Genomic DNA, 18,150 nt, shown 5'->3' with positions numbered 1-18,150 from the left:
TGATCACTAACATATTTTAGTACAATAGAGAGTAGTAGACTCAAACTACAAAACCTCTCCTATCGCTAATCTTTTTCAAAATAATTTTATGTAACCTTATTCTTTAATTTATCATATCCAATGTTATTTTTACTATCATAAAAAATTCTTCTTATACATTTATTATTGGAATAATAATACAAAAAAAAATCTTAAGAAGTTAATTAATTTCAAAATATATTTCTTTTTCATATTTTAGAAATAACTTTAGAAAATATCCCAAATTTATGTGATTTTTTAGTACAACTCAGATAGAAGGACTCGAACCACATATTTGGTGTTCACTAACACATTCATATTTTAATTAAGTTATGCTCACCTTGACCAATTTTCTATAAATTAGTTTTAATAAACTAGTACATATAATACACATTAAAACGTACCAAAAATCATAATTTTTTTAGTATATAAAACAAGAATTTAATAGTTTTTTTCTTTTTAATATGATTTGTTTAGGAGAAAATGTTATATTTTTACTCTTAAATTGGTTATCAATTATCATCCTAAACTTTCAATTTGATAAATATGTTAGACCCTACAATTAGATTAATGTTGTAAATAATTTAGTAATAAAAAAAGAATTAGATTAATGTTGCAATTTGTATAAGTTACTCAATTTTATGCAATTTCACCCTAATTTTACACAAAAAAAAAAGAGTATATAAAAATCTTCTTAAACTCACTAATTTCATAATATCAAGTTTTGTATAATTTTAAGTTTGGTTGATGCATAAATTAATTACATTAAATAACGTCATTGTTCTAGCGCACACATATAGAGAAATTTTCACATATAAAAAAATGTCAAATTATTTATAAAAAAAATGTCAAACTATTTATAAAAATAGCAAAAATACATTGATAGACACTTATAAATTATGATCTATTAATAATAAACTTCTATTCTATCTATCACTGATAGATACTTATAGACTTTTATTAACCTCTATCAACCTTTATAAAAAAAGATTAAAATTTTACTATTTTGTTTAAATACTTTCCCTTATTTTTCTATTTTTGAAAATTTTCTTAACATACATATATTTTTAAATTTAATCATTATATTATAACATGAAAAATACCTTTTTAATAATCTTTCAGATGAATATTTAGCCAAACGATAAAATTTGTGAGATTTTTTGTCAGATTGAATATCAAAATTTGAAGGTACAATTTGATTAAATTGAAAGTTGTCAATATAAACGAGGCAGTTGGATAAATTAATGGGGAAAAAATTATTTTTATCCCCTTTTTAATATTAAAATTGATGATTTAAAATAATAAAAAATTAAATGATGAAATTGAAAGTTGACAATATAAACGAGGCAGTTGGATAAGTTAATGGGGAAAAAAATTATTTTTATCCCCTTTTTAATATTAACATTGATGATTTAAAATAATAAAAAATTAAATGATGAAATTTACTTATTTAAGAAAAATAAGGAAAAAAAAAAAAACCTTTTTGTCCTTAGGTTTTGGGTCTAATTTCTATTTAGTCACTAGTTTCAAAATATTACACATTTGGTCCTTAAATTTTGATTTGGGTTTCAATTTAGTCCTAGATTCCAAAATGCTACATTTTTACCCTTGACATTAGAGTTATTTGGTCCTTATTTTTCAAGATTTACACTTTTGATATCGATTCATGTTAATAAATTAAAAATGGTTAAAAACGTTATAATTAATTAAGTTTTATTATTTTTATCACTTTTAAAATCAAATTTAAAATTTTATTTCATAATTATTTTTAACTAATTAATAGAAATTGACATAAATGATTGAAAATGAGTATTTAATATTAAAAAATTGAGATTAAAAATGTAAAATCTTGAAATTTAGTGATCAACTTGAAACAAAACTCAAATCTCAATGGTAAAATTATAACACTTTCAAATTTAGGAACTAAGTTAAAAGAAAACTCAAAATCTAAAGACTAAACGTTAAACCTTTTAAAATTTAGAGACCAAATAGATATTATTCCCAAAATAAAAATGGTCAATTGCGATTATAATTGTAATGATCCATTTATGAATAATAATACATGCCACGTGGATTGCTTTATTTATCTTTTTTTTTAAAAAAAAAATACAAAGTAGAAAGTAGAAAGAGAAGCAATCATGTATTAATAGACCATTGAGGACCAACTTTCTAAAATTAGAAATATATAACTAGTTGATACTTTGGGTAAAAATGATAAATTAACCCAATTTTGGAAAATAAACTTACTTTTACATCAATCATTAGTTAGGGAATGTTTTGGAATCATCCTTTCTTTGAAAAAAAAAATTAACTAATTTAATATTTTACTTAAAATTAATCTATTAAATAGGAAAATACCCTTAATTTTGAAAAAAAAAAAGCACAAAAGGAAATTAAAATGTTAAATAATAAGAATGACCAAATTTCCACCAAAATAATATTTGTAATATAACTATAAAAGTTGAGAAAAGGAAAATTTGGTAGAATGACGAGGTACCCACATGGCCATATCTTAAAACACATCCACAATTAAACTTTTTCTTCTTTTTAAAATATAATATCATAATTATATTATATTAAATGAGAATCTTTAAATAATTAAAAAAAAATCAATATTTTAATCTTCAAATCAAGCTTCTGTTGACAAATAAATTATGCAATTGATTCATGTCAAAATTAACAAATTCTTTTAGTACAATAAAAATGGAGGAATCAAACTATAGGCTTCGTGATCATTTACATTTTGTATGACAGTTAAACTGTATTCGTTTTAACAAAACAGTTAAATTACTTCCTTAAAAATAAGGTAAATAATTTATATATTGACATCTTAGTTTCGTCATTCAATTATCACATGTGTAATAAGAATATATGCTTTAGGTTTTTTTAAACCTATGTGTGTTGCCTTTAATGTATGAATTCTTTTTTTTTTTTCTCAATTTAACCTCAATTATTTTAAAAGATCAATATAATCTCTTAATTTTAATACCATTCATGTTTGTCATATGCACATGTGGCACATGTGAAATTTAAATAAGCTAGTGATAAACTTACAGTGTATAGTATTCAATGAGTTAGTATAAATTTTAAAAATAATTAAGTACTAAAAAAAAAAAGAAAAATATTTTAGTAATTTCTCCAATTTCTAAAAAATGGGCATAGGTGTTTTGATACATTTCTCTCCTTTAATTAAGTGGTCTAATTCCTTTTAAATTCTATACAAACTTTGTAATTAAGTATCATGCCACGTGTTCAGGTAAATTTATCACGAATACAATTGAAAAATACAACTAAAATTAACATAATTCAACTATAATTAATTTATACTACATTTTTTAAGTCGGAGATTCGATCTTCCATCCCCACATTTATTGTATTAATTTTTCTTTCAAATGTTAAATTTTAATCTCTATAATTAAGAGAAAGTTTAGAGGGTAGTTTTTGTAATTTAATAAACCTCATAAATACTTCCTATGAATTGATAAACCTCTCTTATACAGTCCCTATCACAAGGAATCTTTAGGAATTTTATCAACTGTATCAACTAACTTCTAACGTTCTCCAAACCTTAAAGATCCAATTTGTAATTTAACAAAGAAAAAAAATCCAAAATATTCAGAGATGATTAAATTACAACATTTAGTTCTTATGTTGAAGAGAAAAATGAAATTTAGTTCTATAGTTTATAATTGAATTTTATTCTTATTATTTGACAAAACTTGTATCAGATTATAGGGACTAGTTATAAAGTTTTATCAAATCATAAGAATTAAATTCTAACTTTTAAAATTATAAAGATTAATTTCTAACTTTCTCCTAATTATAAGAACAAATGTATAAACTAAGGTGAAGAATGTAATTGATGAGATCAATATTTTTAGTGAGGCGATTGGAAAATGTATCTTTGTCATTTTGTACTCTAGTTGCTCATTGTGTGGCTCTTTATGTTAAGATTCTAGTAAAAGTTGGGTAGCTAATTTCCGCAACTAGATTTACACTATTATTATTGACGACCGTTTCTTTCTATTGTCCATTTGAGTTTGAGCTTTTATGAAGTTTGTTTCTCCTTAATAGAAAAAATAGCAAATTTAGGATTGTTTCTAAATATAAAAAACTGATGAAAAATATTTTCGATGTCTATAAGTATTTATCACTCATAGACAGTGACATTTTATTATATTTAAAAATATTTTCAATATTTTTGTCATTTAAAAACAGTTACCCGTAAATTTATGATTTAAACTTTAATTTATTAAAAAAAATGAAAACTTTACACTCTTTGATGTTTTTAGTAGGGATGTACACGAGTTGGGTTGGGTTGAAGGTATTTTTTTGGACCAACCCGGAAATTGGGTTGGTTTGATTGGCAACCCAAATGACCTAAATAAACTTTCCAACCCAACCAAACTCAACCCTAATTTGAAGGGTTGAGTTGTCGAGTTATAACTCATTTTTTTATTAAAAAATAAAAAAAATGTAAATTTATATACAACACATAACTAATAACTAAAATCTTATAAAATTCAAATGCTAAATACCAAATATCTAAGATATTTATTGGAAACTTCAAATAAAGACAAATATCATAACAATTTTAAAAGAAAAATATTAAAAATTAAAAAATTAATCAATACAAAGAAATTTAAACTTTAAACAAAGAAATTCAAATTTTAAATAAAGAGGAATATATATATAAAATTCGGGTTGAGTTGGGTCACCCTTACATTTTAGATTGGGTAGTCTGGCGGATTATTTGAACACCCATAATTTTTAAGCTGAAAGAAATGTTTAAAATTGATTAAATAATGAATTTTATTTATTATATATTATTGCAGTTAGGTCCCTATTAAAGTATAAATTTTCAAATAGCCCCTTCTCTTCTGCTTCCACATCCATCATCATCATCACCTTCTTCTTCTTCTCTCTCTCTCTCTCTACTGTACACGTTCACCTCCCTCTCTCTTCTCAGAACAAACGTATATTCTCTCTCTCCTCTTTCTCTCTCATTTCTTCTCTATATATAATCCCTCTTTTCTCCCACTGTCTCTCTAATGGCTCTTCTTCACCGCCAACCTCTCTAACTGAAACCCCCTTCTCAAACTTCCTCTTTCTTTAACTCACCGCCGGCCGGACGGACTGAATGGCCGTCGAATACGAATGCTGCAGCCCCAATTTCTTCATCCACATACTCATCATCGTCCTCTTGGTCCTCTTTGCCGGCTTGATGTCCGGTCTCACCCTCGGCCTCATGTCCATGAGCCTTGTCGATCTCGAAGTCCTTGCCAAGTCCGGTACCCCCAAGGACCGCATACACGCCGGTGAACTTCCCTTTTCTTCTTCATCTTCTTCTTCCTCTTCTTTACTCTGCTTTCATTGTTTAATCGATCCTTATTGTGTGGGGCCGTTTGCTAGATCCTCTCCTTTCATTACTTACTAATTCTTGTATTATTCGTTATTTTTTGTTCCCCCTTTTCTCCATTTCCTTTTTTATTCAGTAGATATTGTTTACCTAGAACCAATTTGAGACTTCCCCTGTTTTTCATTGCCGAGGGAATGAGTTGAATCTGTTTTGGGGGGATTAACTATTGGGAATTGGGATAAGGATAAACATATAGGCGGTGGCGTTTGGTTTTTTTAATGCTTGCTTGAAAGCAGAGAAGAGTTGGAATGAAGAGTCTGTCTGATGAATTTTATCGTTCTGTTTTGATTTTTGATTTGTTGCTTGGGTCAATGAAAGGGTTAGTATGACGTCTTTTCAATGCACTTTCTACTCGCTCTGAGTATTAAAGGATGTATAAATCGACAAAATGTAACAGTGTTAAACTGTAGCTTGTAAGTTGCGTCCTGGTTTGGTATATTGACGACTTTGGAAGATTTTAAACCCTAACGTGCAAGGGACTTTCTTCTTTTTGTTTCTGAAGGTGTTTTTATTGTACTTTCTGGCTAAAAGTTATTGATGTTTTGAGATTTGGTTTTTTACTTGATGACAATACTTTTACAAATGAGGGAAATGGAGAGGGGATTAGAACCTATGATCTCTTAAGGAGAGGTATTAAATATCGGAACAATTCAACTTAGCTTTGATTGACATTTGAGACGTTGAGCTAATGTCTCTCTAAAATGGCCTCTCCTCCAAGTTACTGTAGGGTTGTGTTACCATAGAAAAAGAAAATATTGATATTGCAGTGTGTTAATTTATGTCTCATGTTTTCGTTGATAAGAAATAATAGCATATGGTCTTTTATAATAGTTTGCTTCAACTTATTTTGACAATATTGAAAATTAAATTCTAGGGATGTTTCTCCAAATATATTTTGGTGCTTGACCATTAATTTTATTTGAGAAATGTAATGTTATTAACAAGCTTCAAAAGTCTATGCAACATTCTGCCAATTTGACAATAGTTCAATAGAAGAGACACTAATTACCATCTTATAGGTCGATGGTTCAATCCCTCGCTATGCAATTGTTGAACTAAAAAAGAAAAAAGAAAAGAAAAAATAAGAATAAAACAAGAATTCTTGCTTGGTTGACCTGAACTTCGTAGAGGATATTTCCTAATTCTTGAAAATTTGAACTCATTTTGTTAAATTGTATTTCTCATAGGTTAAAAAACATAACTATGTTTCTTTTTCTTTTTCTTAATAAAAAAGTTCACTCTTGAATTATCATGCACGAACATAAGAATCTGATAATTGACCATTTACAAGGAGACAACTCCATGCTAAAGCAAAACTGTAAATAATAACAACTAGGCAAACAAACAAGGGCTCAACTTTCAGGAGTAAATGCACGTGCTTATATGTGACATCTTCCTATACGACAGATTCTAACAGATGCAAGAAAAAATTTGTTAAAAATTTATATTTTGCTGACTTGAGGATCAGAGGAACGTGACTTTTACTCTTCTGTACTTCTGATGACCCCCCAACCTCTTTCTAATGCTTTTCTGTTTAAACTTCAATGTGAGTCTGTGATATTGTGATTAAAACCTCCCCTTAATAATTTACTTCGTTTTGTACAGCAAAGATATTGCCAGTTGTTAAAAACCAGCATTTATTGCTTTGCACCCTACTGATATGCAATGCAGCAGCCATGGAGGTACATTTTATTGACATGTAACGAATAAGTGTGAATGAGATTGAACAAAGGCAGTAAATTCAGGGAAAAACATGTTCAATGTTTGAAATAACTGTTTCTGCAGGCACTTCCTATTTTTCTCGATAGCCTGGTTACAGCTTGGGGTGCTATTCTAATCTCGGTGACATTGATTCTTCTATTTGGCGAGGTTAGAGTAATTATCTGGGAAATGGTTTTCTTTTTTCAAGTTTGGATTACTTGTTCTTTTTTTTTTTTTTTTTTAATTTCAATAGAAGTTTACAAGCTCACTCAAGGATTGGCCTGCATTATGGGTCTGCAACTGTGTCATCGTTGCCTTTCTTCACAGTTGCTACTTTTTGCTGTATTGATACCTCAGTTCACATTTTTCAGATGGTACCAAATTTCAGGGGTAAATTTAATGATTAAATATCTATTTACTTTTGATGCACAGATTATACCACAATCTGTTTGCTCTCGGTATGGTTTGGCAATCGGATCAACAGTTGCTCCTTTCGTCCGTGTTCTTGTCTGGATTTGCTTCCCTGTTGCATATCCAATCAGCAAGGTAGACATTGAGAACTTGAGTTGCTTAAATTTACCACATTATTGTTCAAAATGGTTCCTTCGTTATTTATGCTAAATGTGATTTCCAGCTACTAGACTTTCTACTGGGCCATGGACGTGTAGCTCTTTTCCGTAGAGCTGAGCTGAAAACACTTGTCAATTTGCACGGTAATGAGGTATATATGTGGGTCTAATACCTATCTAATTTGGTTTTAATTTATTCTTGTGAGATTTGACTCTGTATGGGTGTGTGTGGTCATATTTATTTTAAATCTTTGGTAGAGTAGTAACGAGCTTTCTTATACCAACTTCTTTGCTTCTCTTTTGTGCTCCCATTATTTTATTTACTAATGCCTCGTGTTAACCTGTAATAGGCTGGAAAGGGTGGAGAACTGACGCACGATGAAACCACTATTATTGCTGGAGCCCTTGAACTGAGTGAGAAGACAGCTGGTGATGCCATGACTCCTATATCTGAAACTTTTGCTATTGACATTAATGCAAAGCTCGATAGGTAATCTGCTTGTTGAAGAATAAGACAACAAATAACTCTCCTTCACAATAAGCTACTCCTGAAGTACTTGTTATGATTGCGTAGGAATTTGATGAATCTCGTTCTCGAGAAAGGGCATAGCAGGGTGCCAGTTTATTATGAAGAACCAACCAACATAATTGGTCTTATCCTGGTAAACTTTTTAATCATCTCTGCTCTCTTATACGTCAAACAACCTCTCTATATAATGAAGTTTGTGATTTTTCCATGATTTTCTTTGAGGTCTCCATTGAGCAGTGAATTTCTTCTACTAGTATTGGTTGTCATTGTATACTTTATTTGGTCATGGAGTGATTGGAACTTTTGTGGCATGTCTTTTGTTTGTTTTTGTTTATCTTTCTTTTTCTGTTTTCCATAATAAGGAAAGGGTTATCTTAAAAAAGTATCCAATTCAGGGATATATTCCCTTATCTGAATTGTAACGTTTAGAAGTAATTAGTATCCGAATTAGGGATCAAATTTGAAAACACACTAATAATATTCTGTATATATGTTGACAAAAGTTGGTACTTGGTCAAAGCTACATTTTCTTTTTATCTTTTCATTAGAACAATGTTATTTACTTTCCTTTATTCATTGACAATTTCAAACTTTAGTCAAACAAATTTGTAATTGGTTTCAGCCTTTGCAAATATTCTATAGATCATTTCTACCTATTCACTTTGATGCTAAGCTGGAGGCTTTACTCCTATTTTTCTATACCAACAAGCACTCTTTGGAAAATTCTATTAATGTCTCACCCATTCTCTGTATTCTTTGATCTCTCCGACTTTTCCAAACTGCAACTATCCTCACTTGCAAAAGGTAATTTCTCCTTTGGTTTAATACTTTTGTTTTTATGTATTAGGTTAAAAATTTGCTTACAATCCACCCAGATGATGAAGTTCCAGTAAAGAGTGTTACCATCCGAAGGATTCCTAGGTACATTGATGGCAGAAATGATATTCTTGTTTCATATTTGACAGTTCAAATTCTAGTGTCACTTTGATGTTAGATAATTGAGTTCTGTTACAGGGTTCCAGAAACTATGCCATTATATGACATTTTGAATGAGTTCCAGAAAGGTCATAGCCACATGGCCATTGTTGTTAAACAGTGCAACAAAATGAATGGGAAACCTGATGATAAACTGGGTGACGGTATGTACCTCTGTGTTTGTAATTTATTACTCTGTTTGGTTAAGAGCCAAGAGATCATGGGTACCATAAATCTATGGTAGCCACCTACCTAAGATTTAATATTTATAAGTTCCTTTGACACCCAAATGTTATAGGGTCGGGTGAGTTGTCCCATGAGATTAGTCAAGTGTGTGTAAGCTAGTCTGAACACTCACGGATATCAAGAGAGAGAATGCCCTGTTTGGTTTTTTAAGGTTCTGGTTTTAATGGCATTGTATTAATTGAAGTGCTTTCTCAAACTAGATTCCCAGAGAGATGTTAGAATTGATGTGGATGGTGAAAAGCCCCCACAAGAAAAAACTTTGAAGAACAAGAGGCCACTACAGAAGTGGAAAAGCTTTCCCACCACAAACAATTCATTTAGGAGTGGCTCTAGGAGCAAGAAGTGGACGAAAGATATGTACTCTGATATCCTGCAGATAGATGGAAGTCCTCTTCCTAAGCTCGCCGAGGAAGAAGAAGCTGTCGGCGTCATAACGATGGAAGATGTCATTGAAGAACTTTTGCAGGTATGAACTGTTCATCATGCATATAAAATAATTGATCGTTAGTTTTTTTATATATATATATATGTAGTATTGACATTTATTTTCACAGGAGGAGATCTTTGATGAGACTGATCATCATTTTGAGGACTCATGATAGTGGTTAGTGAAGGAATGGAATGGTTGGTTCTAATTATATACACACGTAGATAATCACGAAAATATTTGTTGAATTTGTTGATGTTCTTTATAGATTTTGGAACCCACAAAACTCAAATCGAAGCTTTTGAGGGTTAAGAAGCAGAAAAGTATGTGTTGTAGTATGTTAGATGTTTTTAGAGCTGAAAGAGTGTCAAAGTAGGAAGAAGAGGAAAACTCAAATTTCAGATTGCTACTTGCATATGTTTTGTTCTTTTCTCTTCCCTTTTGTTGTATAAAGCTTCCCATCTGTATTTGCATCTCTCTCTCTCTCTAGCCAACTTTGAAGAATTTTTTTGGGATGTGCTGTTATTACCCATTTGAGCCTATTTAACTTGGTACAAATTTAGCACTTTGGTTTTAAAAGTTCTATTATAGTCAGGGTGAAAAGAATGTTTACCCGATTTCCTTGACTAAGAAGTTTGAAGTTTGAATCTATCTATTACTCACTAGAAAAAAAAAATTATCTATGAAAGAGAAGTTAATACTTGAGGAATTGGGCTGGGAAGAAAAATGGGTATATTTTTGGTGTATTATTAGAGTTTTGTGTAGTAGGGTTCACTTATAATAGCAATCCTCTCCGGAGTGGGAGATACGAATCATAAATTCTTTTATTTAGCCAAATTATTGGAATATTATTTTTTGTTTTTGTAGTACGAGTATAATCCCAATTGAACTAAATTTATTTTGGCATAAAATTTTAATAACCTTCTTAAAGATGCTGAAATGGGGATTAGTTTGGTAAACTTCTAATTATCTATTATGTGCTCAAACCTTATATATCAAGACATTATACTTAATACTAGCTACCCCACATAATATCTATCACAAAGTTTAGAGTAAAATGGTCACCTTGTATCTAGTGTGAAATAAAGATTATCTTACCTACAACAAAATTACAAAATTTGGTAACCTAGTTCAGTATAGTACTAGCTATGCAATGTGCTTGAAAAAAGATATAAAGTCAAGCAAATACAATAATATGCTTATTTATAAATAAATGGTAATTACAGCGACACTCGTCAGTCTAATTCAAGCAAATACAATAATATGCTTAGCTGTAAATAAATGGGAATTACAGTGACATTCGTCAGTCCAACTTAGAGAACGATTACTTAGGTTCCCTCTAAGTGTAAGGCACTCTCAATGAAATTTAGACTTTGTTAAGTATGAGATCCTCTCATCTTTCATGTACTTAGGCTCCACCTAAGTATAAGAATTAGGAGTGAGCATGATAGATCGAAAAAGCAAGTCGAACAACAGAACCAAAGTCAGTTTGGAAGAATTTCACATCGAAAAATTCCAAAAAAAAAAAAAAAAAAAGAGTAAAATCGATGAAACAGACTGATCGACTAACTTTTACTCCTCGACGGTCAAGATTGGTTTAAATATTTACTAAATCGACTGTAGCCGGTTCGATGGCGGTTTAGTTGAAAAACCGACTCCAACCGACCAATGTTCACCTCTAATAAGAATATTGGCGAACGATCACGTAGGTCCCACCTAAGTAGGAGACTCTCTCTCAACTCAGACTTTTATCTTTCCCACTTTAAATGAAAATCAGTTCACTTAGAATATTTAGACTTGCCCTAAGTATGTGAGTCCCTTCTCAAGATGTAGTAAAATAATTCGGTATGAACTAGAGATTCTCTCTAGATTGACAGTAGAACAAACTTCACAATCATAAGATTGGTATACGAAGAAAATGTCTCTTCCCACAACTTGTCACAGCAACACCCCAGACTTTACACAACGGTACAAATTCTTCAAAGGTGTAAACCTTAAAAAGAGAACCATACTCTCCTGAAAAGGAGAAAATAAACCAAAAATAGCAATCACCACAAAGAGCATAACAGAAATCTCTAATAATAACGAGCATGAATTTTCTAGATAAGGAAAAAAAATATATTTGGCAAGATCAATGTCTTGAAGGATAATTCGAAGGACAATTTGAAGGATATCCTGAAAAAATATAGTCAATACCAAATCTCTAATTTGAAGGATTAAATTTTACTGACTTTGCAGAAAAAATAAAGTTTTTGTATTTGTCTTGTTACAAGACAATACTTTAAAATTTTGAATAAAATAAAACACGATTCAAAATTATTTAATATTTACTTTGAATTATTCTTTTAAGTTGAAAAAATATCAATTTATACTTGTAAATTCTAGTGATATATCAATTTAAAGAACTAATAATTGTATCAATTTAAATTCTAACTTTTTTAAGTGTATCATTTTATGTCATTTGTTACGTTCCGTTTGGAAAATCAATATGAAAATTATAAGTGTACTAATAAAACCCTAGACTTTCATAAATGATTAATTTAGACTTTTAGTCAAAATGTCTCCATGCATTTACTTTAATCGTTCATTGTGTAATGCTGACATTTGAAGAAGTCTACACACATTTAAACAACAATGCAGAGATGATTTTCAAAGATAGTTATAATGAAATATCTTAATTAATTGATATTGGTCAAACAAAATCTGGAAGAATGTCAATTGATATACTAGTGAAAGTTTAGGTCTAAATTATTATAATTATTAGTTCAGAATTTAAATTGATATAACCTCTTAAGGCTAAAGTTTCGGAGTATGGATGGTTATTTACCCTAAAAAAATCAGAACAATTGTTATAATTTGTTTAAAAAATAATAACTCGACTGATTAGAACATTTTCAACATTAGAATTTTTACTCCAAATATTATACTAAAAACAATAAAATTATTAATATCTAGATTTTTGTGAGAACTTGTTATAAGATAATTTTATATAAATGAAAAATAATCACTTTTACTAATACTGTACACAACAACAATTCTTAAAATTCTTCCCTGATTACTTCTTAGAGGTAAGGAATGGAGTTGTTAAATCTAAAGAATTGTATAAATGTATAGGGAGTTTATAAGACAAAGTTTATCTTTTTCAATCGTAGATCCTGCGAATTATTTTGACCAAATTTTTCCTTGAGAGCTAGAAACTTGAGGACACAGACCAATGACTTTTTGAAGACAAAAAGGTGACATTTTGAAGCTTCAAAAAGATGCAAAGATATAAGAAACAAAAACAATACCAAATGGTCATCAGTAATAAAGTGTGCTTAGACTGAAATGAGGCTAATTTACACACTGGCTTATAACTTTATTACCCTCAAAATATTTTCTATAGCAATAGGGGGTGGTAACAGAAGGTCAAAGAATTCTTAAATTTTTTAAAAAAAAAAAAGAAAAAAAGAAGGGAATTTGGTTCCCAAACAGGAGAAAGAGAGGAGAAGATGAAACAAAAACTATATAAAGTTTAAGGGATAAACTCTACATTACAGTTCATTTTCCTATCAGTAGCATTTCCCCCTTCAATTCTTTGGACTTCGGGAAATATACTACTAAGTACAATAAGTTTTTTTCCATAGAAATTCTCTCTCTGTCTCTCTCCCTTTTTATATTGAATATTTTGTTTTACCTTTTCCCTTGCTTTCACTGCATAGGAGGGGTTCTGTAATATGCAGGCACTGTTGCAGGAAAGAACATTTGTCTCACTCCTTCAGCCTTTATTATGGGAAAAATTATGCCTGCTGCTCCCTACAATGTTGAAAGTTGAGATATAATTTATAAACAAGTTAGAAAGTGCTCCATTCCATAGATAATGTAAGTTGATATGCAGATTTAAGCAGGATTTGGATGATGAGAATGTGTACCGTAATCAACCGAACTCCAATCCATATACGCTTAGGTGAGGGGAATGGGATTAGCAACCGACCGACACCGTATATAGCAACAGCAAAGAAGTGACAGAACAAGCTTAATGGCCGCGGGTTAAGACCAGAGAGAAGAGCCACTGGTCCGGATGAAAACACGCCTCCTAGACTCAAATAGTCGAAACAAGCTTCGCGCATTTCTTTCCTGGCTGGATCTGGTGATGCACAAAACACCCTGTATAAGGCACCTGCCAATGTGTTTATCGTAGATGCCACTGGCTGCAAAGGATGAATAAGAGCCATCGTCAATGTTAGAAAGCTCAAGTGGTAGGCCAAAACTAGTATATATCGAGGTAACTCTATTAGGATGTCTGTGATACCTTGCGCAAAGTGTAGAAGGATTCGAGATAGTTGCACAAGGCATCAGCATCCTTTAAATTTGAAAGGGGTCGAAGGAGGTCTCTTAGCAAAACGATATCGGCGAGAGCAACCGTCATTCCTCCACCTGTCAAAGGATGTCGCATGTTGAATGCATCACCCAAGAGAAGTGCTCCTGGAGTGGGATGTGGTATTGCTGGCATGCTTCGATTTGTTGTGCTTTTTATATTTCCCTTCTCAATTGCAGCAATGAAGGCAGCATACAACTCGGGCGGTAGCTGGAATACGACATTCTCAAAATCAACAAGCAAGCCAAAAGGGCAGATTCTTGTACTTCTAGGTGCCAAATGAAGAAAAAAAAAGGAAAAAAAAACATACAGAACCAAGTTGAGAAACTGGCAAGAGGAATTAATGTGTAAAGGTACCTGAGGAGCTACAACGGTTTTCAAGTATTGTGCCATTTCGCCATTAGCCACCGAAGGCACCTTTTGGCCGGGGATATCGACTAAGCAGCGTACCTCTGTGCTGCTAATCGGGTATAACAAGATAGGCGATGGATCTGCTAGGACAACATGTCCATGATTTTCAAGGGGAAGCTTACAGTTCTCCAGGACCAAACCAACAAAGCACGAGGGAATATCAATCTGCAGAAAGGATCATGACAATGTTTTTAGTGAATTCTCAGGGGCTTAAGCATCAAGTATTCCAAACTTCTAATTGTACATATTGATCAGTGATCGGAACTTGATTACTTCTTCAATACATTCCACACGAATTACCTGAGGTTTGCAAAGCTTGCGACGCAAATTCGAAAAGCCACCATCACAAACAATTGTGAGGGGAGCATAAGCTGTCAACTCCTTGCCATTCTTGGTTTTATATTGCACACCTTTCACAATTCCATCTTCTTCAACTACGGACGTTACAGTCCCTTGTTCCAGTCTCACACTGAAAAGATATCAAAATTGGATAGCAGAAATAAACCAAGAATCAGTGAAGTGGAGAGGAAGAAGGACATTGAAAATCAAAGGACTTGTTTGGTTATGATTATGCTTCCAAAACTAAATTGAAGAACTAATCATCACTTCATTGTAAAATTTAGGAGACCATGGTTTATGTAATAACAAAAACATCAGCTGTCCTAAAACACAAGTGATTCGGGAAACAAACTTCTAATGATTTCCATGAGTTTTTATTCTGAAAAACAAGAAAACTGTAGGGTTGACTTTCCAATTTCCTCCCTAAGCTTTTAAAACATCTGTTTTACCCTGTACTTTCATTTTTGTTCTTTTCTATATTTAGTTACTTACAAATGGATAATGTAGTTTCAGCATGGACATACTGAAATTGGCTAATGGCATGTTCGTGATGGGGTATTTGGGCCCTAACTTCAAGTGGATAGAGTGGTCTATTGTAGCCCACTCCATGTTTAGGGTTCCAATTATCATGGCCGGTGTTTCCAATTATCATAATATACAATTAATTGCAGTATTACTATTTCAAATCTCTCTTCCTTATAGTGCTTACTATTTGTTACAGTATTTATTATTTCCTACCCAAATTAAAATAGCTTACACCCCTACAGACTATTATAATGCACGGATTATAATATCTACTAACTATAATAACCAACTCCACGTCCCAAACACGAGTGTTTTTGAAATGGTCAGAAGACACAAGCCAATTCATTGACGTTCCAAATCAACCATTCGAAATCAATGAAAGACACGTTTGAAAATGTAAAATCAAATATTAAATTGATTTGAAATGAAAAATATATGTTTGCGAGTGACACTGAACATGAAATATTGCTTTTAATCCCTTCAAAACCACTCTTAAACATGCAAGCATAAGGAAAACAAATATAAGGCGGAAAAATTAGAGGGAAAAAATGACTAAAATGATAACATTTTAAAAACCCAGAAACTATAATCAACAGTTGAAAAGATTAAGAACAAAAACAAAGCAACCCCATAACAAGAAATGGGGTATAGCGGAGAAGAAAAATGTGAATGAAAAGGGGAAATTCAGAAGGTTACTTGGACAGAGCAGCAGCCTTTTCCCTCAACCTCTGAATGAAACGGCCATTGTGAAAGCTTCTACCAGAAACATTGGAATCAAATTTCTCCAAAGGATAAGCCAATCTGGTGTGGTTGCCATCCTTGTAGAGCGCATAACCAAACACCTGCTGAGCATCGATTCCCTTAAGACTATCTGTGGGAAATGGATTCAGAAAACAGAAGAAGGAAGTGATGAGAACTGTGATTTTAGGAAGAAAAATGAAGATTGAGGAATTGGGAAAATGGGAATTAGGGTTTACCTTCAAGCCCTAACTCGATGAGCTTCAAATAGCCGCCGGGTTGAAGCAATTCTCCGACGATTCGGTCTGGCTCCGTCAAGTCCCTTTCGATTACATGAACTCTTCGTCCATCCTGCAATCTCAGCCTTCTCAATTAGCATCAAAAAAAAAAATAAAATAAATAAATATATATTTAAATCTTTTTAAAGTTAAAATATTGGCTAAATTATAAAAAAATTGTTCTAAACTTTATACTTTACGTAAAAAAAAATACTCCTTTTCAAAAGTCTATCATCAATGTCTATCAGTGATAAAAATTGATATAAATCTATATCATTGATAGATATTGATAGGAGTCTATCAGTATTCTTTTTTGCTATTTTTATAAATATTTTGACATTTTTTTTAAAAGATGTCAATTATTATAAAAAATAAAAGAAAATAAACTTAATTTTAAAAAATTTTAAAAAAAATTATCAAACAGATCTAAATAATCAAAAACTTATTTTAGAGTGATTTTTTATTTTTTTTATTTTCTCAATTTAGAGTTCAAAGATTCAATGGAAGACATAAAAAATAAAATAAGATAATGGAAGACCAACTAAATTGACTGTGGTTTTATGATTTTTTTTTCAATGCTTCTAATAATTAAACTATATAATTTAACCTTTCATTTCATTTCTTCTTCTTCTTATTATTTGTTTAAAAAATATATTTATAAAGATCTAAAAAACTGCTCAATTTCCCAAATATTAGACTAAAATAAATAAAATAGATTATGCCAACAACCCTCTTTCTATTTTTAATTACCAACAGAACTTCTAATTATTTGAATAGATCAAAGAAAAAGTCAATTTCCATATTCCTTAAGTAATGAATTAATTTAATTAAACTTGTCAATTACGCCAAAATACCCATAAATAAATATGTATAAAAAATTTGACATTTTCTATTAATTAGGCGATTCAGACAGCTAAATATACTAAATAAAATAAAATCAGATAGCTAAATATATATTGTTTTACCTTTTCTATATATATATATATGTATGTATGAAAATTTTGACATCTTCTTTTAAACGATTCTGACAGCTAAATATACTCAAAAATGAAATTTAAATAAATAAATAAATGAATCAGACAGCTAAACATATATTTTTTTATTAAAAAAATAAAATACAGGTAAATATTAATATAAACAAATCCTGCCGCTTCCTCTTTTCCTGTCTAAATAGCCAAAAGATATACGTAATATATAAATAAATAAATAGTAGAATTCTTTTTTCTCAAATAATAAATCATAGAATTCTTTTCAATTTTGTTCTTCTACATGTATTGAAATAACCTTAACGAATAAAATATAATATTAAATAATTTATTTCATTAATGAAATTTACAATTGCAAGTTTAATATAGGATTATTTTCAAATATAGAAAAATAAATCAAAATATTTATAAATATATTTTGATATATTTGTAAATATTTTAGTTAAAATAATCCATAATATTTGAGGTTTATTTTTTAAAAAAACCATATAGTAATCATATTGGTGTGATGTAACATTGATGTTATGTTTCATTAGTTGCAGTTTTTTCTAATACCAGAGATTGGTTGTTAGCTGGGTAGTAGTGGCACTTATTAATTACAATTGAAAATTATTATTATTATTATTATTTAT

At 30.6% G+C, this 18,150-nt stretch overlaps 2 protein-coding genes across 2 annotated transcripts in view; one reads left to right on the top strand and one right to left on the bottom strand.

Moving 5' to 3' along the window:
- Window positions 1-4,937: 4,937 nt before the first annotated feature.
- On the top strand, window positions 4,938-10,399 carry LOC120077763 (DUF21 domain-containing protein At2g14520-like). Its single transcript, XM_039031770.1, has 11 exons — window positions 4,938-5,336; window positions 7,043-7,119; window positions 7,223-7,306; window positions 7,571-7,684; window positions 7,773-7,859; window positions 8,058-8,197; window positions 8,282-8,369; window positions 9,084-9,157; window positions 9,251-9,375; window positions 9,658-9,923; window positions 10,012-10,399. Exons 1-11 carry the CDS (start codon window positions 5,159-5,161, stop codon window positions 10,054-10,056), a joined length of 1,278 nt encoding a protein of 425 aa, XP_038887698.1. The 5' UTR covers window positions 4,938-5,158; the 3' UTR covers window positions 10,057-10,399.
- A 2,966-nt stretch (window positions 10,400-13,365) lies between these two features.
- LOC120077762 (squalene monooxygenase SE2-like) overlaps window positions 13,366-18,150 on the bottom strand; it is a 7,500-nt gene continuing 2,715 nt past the window's right edge. The window contains exons 2-8 of the mRNA XM_039031769.1: window positions 16,494-16,605; window positions 16,213-16,387; window positions 14,953-15,121; window positions 14,599-14,817; window positions 14,176-14,451; window positions 13,796-14,074; window positions 13,366-13,679 (exon numbers count right to left, since the gene is read on the bottom strand). Of these exons, the coding sequence (XP_038887697.1) occupies window positions 13,575-13,679; window positions 13,796-14,074; window positions 14,176-14,451; window positions 14,599-14,817; window positions 14,953-15,121; window positions 16,213-16,387; window positions 16,494-16,605 (1,335 nt within the window). The 3' untranslated portion in view covers window positions 13,366-13,574. The remainder of the gene's footprint in view (window positions 13,680-13,795; window positions 14,075-14,175; window positions 14,452-14,598; window positions 14,818-14,952; window positions 15,122-16,212; window positions 16,388-16,493; window positions 16,606-18,150) is intronic.

This window comes from Benincasa hispida, chromosome 5 (assembly GCF_009727055.1).
Source record: "Benincasa hispida cultivar B227 chromosome 5, ASM972705v1, whole genome shotgun sequence".
NCBI lineage: Eukaryota > Viridiplantae > Streptophyta > Magnoliopsida > Cucurbitales > Cucurbitaceae > Benincasa > Benincasa hispida.
This window is presented reverse-complemented; position numbering and strand designations above follow the sequence as displayed.

Bases quoted from the DNA above. Each gene is read 5' to 3' on its own strand.
- LOC120077763 (XM_039031770.1), top strand. From the start codon at position 5,159: ATGGCCGTCGAATACGAATGCTGCAGCCCCAATTTCTTCATCCACATA. The intron at 7,307-7,570 runs GTTAGAGTAATT...TTTGATGCACAG, and splicing joins TGATTCTTCTATTTGGCGAG to ATTATACCACAATCTGTTTG. The intron at 9,376-9,657 runs GTATGTACCTCT...TTCTCAAACTAG, and splicing joins TGATGATAAACTGGGTGACG to ATTCCCAGAGAGATGTTAGA.